We start from the raw sequence: 3,560 nt of genomic DNA, 5'->3' as shown, positions 1-3,560 counted from the left end.
CTCTCTCTCTCTCTCTTCTCTTCTCTCTCTCTTTTTCTCTCTGTCCCCCCCCCCCCTCTCTCTCGCTCTCTCTCTCTCCCCCCATCCCAATCTCCTCTCTCTCTCTCTCTCTTCTGTCTCTCTCTCTCTCCCCCCCTCTCTCTCTCTCTCTCTCCTCCTCTCCCCTCCCCCCTCCTCTCTCTCTCTCTCTCTCTCTTCTCTCTCTCCCCCCCCCTCTACCCCCTCCCCCTCACCTAGTCCCCCCTCCCCCTCACCCCCCCTCCCCCCACCTTTCCACCCCACCCCCAGCTCTCTATCCTAGCAGCAGTGCCGCCTCTGTGTATTGGCCACCTGCTGTGAGCCAGCAGCGACTCGGCAGTGACACGGTACCAGAGCAGAGTAACAGGACAAATCGGTTCTCCCTATAGGCGCACAACCAAACCAAAGGGCCCGAGACCGTTACACACGTTTTATACCGATCCAAATCTTAGGCGCCTCTTGGATACATCATGGCTACGTTTGTCTGCAGGGTCCAGTTCTTAGACGATACCGATCCATTCAACAGCACCAATTTCCCGGAGCCGACCAGACCGCCGCACTACACGTTCCGAGAGGATATCCCGCTTATCAATCAGATAGCAGGAGTCCACCGGCTACTTAGAGCCCCGCATAAGGTTTGTCATCTTTTCATTTTGCCACACCTATTTTATTCTGGATTAATGCATTTCAATGTTGTTTTTTGTTTATTCATATATATAAACTTGGCAATGTCGTAGTCAGTCACAAACTTTATCTGCTGGGCTATTTTTTTTTAAAGATCAACCGCGAACGCAGTTTGATTTTGCAGACAGGCGAGTATATTTGGTAGACTACAACACATTTAAACACCGATGTCAAAGACACTCAACAGTATTTGTTTGTCTTTATTTGTCTCTCTCTCTCTCTCTCTCTCGGTTTAGTTCTCTCCACGTATCTCACCACTGCAGCATATTTAGCTGCAGACAGTGGTTTATCGTATTCCTGCATGACTAGTCGCCGGGTGGGTTTTCTATTCGTGTGTTCAGCGACAGGTGGGCGCGAGGCTTTAGTTTCGTTCAGCCAGCCCGATATATCCGGATGAACGCGCGCTCAGACCCATTCATTAAAAATGACAAAATAACGTTTGACGGTCACTGGTGTGGAGTCGGTGTCTAAAACACTCATATAGGTGTTTGAGTTTATGCAAGCCCTTGCTAGAATGTTGTGTGTGTGTGTGTGTTTGTGTCTCAGTGCATGTGACACACACACACACACACACACACACACACACACACACACACACACACACACACACACACACACACACACACACACACAGGGAGAGAGAGGGACATGTCACACCACACATGTCCAATACATCAGAGTGGTTTTCCAGACCAGAAGTAGTTCCACAGTGAGGCCATCTTTAAAAGCCACAAAACAAATGTCACACAGACATCCTGATTACCTACAGTAGCCTGCACATGGACACATGGAGTATGCATTGACTTGTTGTTGATTACCTACAGTAGCCTGCACATGGACACATGGAGTATGCATTGACTTGTTGTTGATTACCTACAGTAGCCTGCACATGGACACATGGAGTATGCATTGACTTGTTGTTGATTACCTACAGTAGCCTGCACATGGACACATGGAGTATGCATTGACTTGTTGTTGATTACCTACAGTAGCCTGCACATGGACACATGGAGTATGCATTGACTTGTTGTTGATTACCTACAGTAGCCTGCACATGGAACACATGGAGTATGCATTGACTTGTTGTTGATTACCTACAGTAGCCTGCACATGGACACATGGAGTATGCATTGACTTGTTGTTGATTACCTACAGTAGCTGCACATGGACACATGGAGTATGCATTGACTTGTTGTTGATTACCTACAGTAGCCTGCACATGGGACACATGGAGTATGCATTGACTTGTTGTTGATTACCTACAGTAGCCTGCACATGGACACATGGAGTATGCATTGACTTGTTGTTTGTATTTGTAGCGTTTTTTTTGATTGAGTTATTAAGAAATCAGGCTTCCAGTCGTGGGAATCCATTTTGAATAGTAAAGTCATACGCTCTTAGAAGTGCTGTCTAGAACCTAAAGGTGTTCCTCATGTAACAGTCTAGCTTCCTTCCCTCTCTTCGCCCCAACCCGGGCTCGAACCAGGGACCCTCTGCACACATCAACAACTGACACCACACGAAGCATCGTTACCCATCGCGCCACAAAAGCCGCGGCCCTTGCAACGCAAGGGGAACAACTACTTCAAGGTCTCAGAGCAAGTGACGTCACTGATTGAAATGCTATTAGCGCGCGCCACCGCTAACCAACTAGCCATTTCACATCGGTTACACCACCGCGAACTAACTAGCCATTTCACATCGGTTACACCACCGCGAACTAACTAGCCATTTCACATCGGTTACATTCAGCTGTTTGCATAGGAGAACCCCTTTCTGAATAACTATTTTGAGTTCCAGGTAGAACCCTTTTCAGTTCCATGTAGAATCCTTTTCAGTTCCATGTAGAACCATTTTGAGTTCCATGTAGAACCCTTTTCAGTTCCATGTAGAACCCTTTTCAGTTCCATGTAGAACCCTTTTCAGTTCCAGGTAGAACCCTTTTCAGTTCCATGTAGAATCCTTTTCAGTTCCATGTAGAACCATTTTGAGTTCCATGTAGAACCCTTTTCAGTTCCATGTAGAACCCTTTTCAGTTCCATGTAGAACCCTTTTCAGTTCCAGGTAGAACCCTTTTCAGTTCCAGGTAGAACCCTTTTCAGTTCCAGGTAGAACCCTTTTCAGTTCCATGTAGAACCCTTTTCAGTTCCAGGTAGAACCCTTTTCAGTTCCAGGTAGAACCCTTTTCAGTTCCATGTAGAATCCTTTTCAGTTCCATGTAGAACCCTTTTCAGTTCCAGGTAGAACCCTTTTCAGTTCCATGTAGAATCCTTTTCAGTTCCATGTAGAACCCTTATCCACAGAGGGTCTACCCGGAACCAAAAAGGTTCTCCCAGGGGACAGCTGAAGAACCCTTTTTGGAACCCTTTTTTCTGAGAGTGTAGAGTTCCATAGGGCTCTGGTCTAAAGTAGTGCACTACTACCCTATAGGCCCTGGTCTAAAGTAGTGCACTACTACCCTATAGACCCTGGTCTAAAGTAGTGCCCTACTACCCTATAGACCCTGGTTTAAAGTAGTGCACTACTACCCTATAGGCCCTGGTCTAAAGTAGTGCACTACTACCCTATAGACCCTGGCCTAAAGTAGTGCACTATGGAATAGGGTGCCATTTAGGATGAAGACATAGTAGGCTAAATGATACATCACAATGTGATTATAATAATATAGTCAGTCTGGTTAGGGACCATCACACCAGGTTATAAACTGTCTGGTTAGGGACCATCACATCAGGTTATAAACTGTCTGGTTAGGGACCATCACATCAGGTTATAAACTGTGGTAGGGACTATCACATCAGGTTATAAACTGTCTGGTTAGGGACCATCACATCAGGTTATAAACTGTCTGGTTAGGGACC

The 3,560-nt window shown here is 46.3% G+C and overlaps 1 protein-coding gene across 1 annotated transcript in view; it reads left to right on the top strand.

Annotated features, from left to right (window-relative positions):
• The first annotated feature begins 478 nt into the window (after nt 1-478).
• Nucleotides 479-3,560, top strand: part of LOC115184058 (FH1/FH2 domain-containing protein 3-like) — a 20,842-nt gene continuing 17,760 nt past the window's right edge. The window contains exon 1 of the mRNA XM_029745058.1: nt 479-653. Within this exon, the coding sequence (XP_029600918.1) occupies nt 489-653 (165 nt within the window). The 5' untranslated portion in view covers nt 479-488. The remainder of the gene's footprint in view (nt 654-3,560) is intronic.

This window comes from Salmo trutta, unplaced genomic scaffold, assembly GCF_901001165.1.
Source record: "Salmo trutta unplaced genomic scaffold, fSalTru1.1, whole genome shotgun sequence".
NCBI classification, from domain to species: Eukaryota; Metazoa; Chordata; class Actinopteri; order Salmoniformes; family Salmonidae; genus Salmo; species Salmo trutta.
This window is presented reverse-complemented; position numbering and strand designations above follow the sequence as displayed.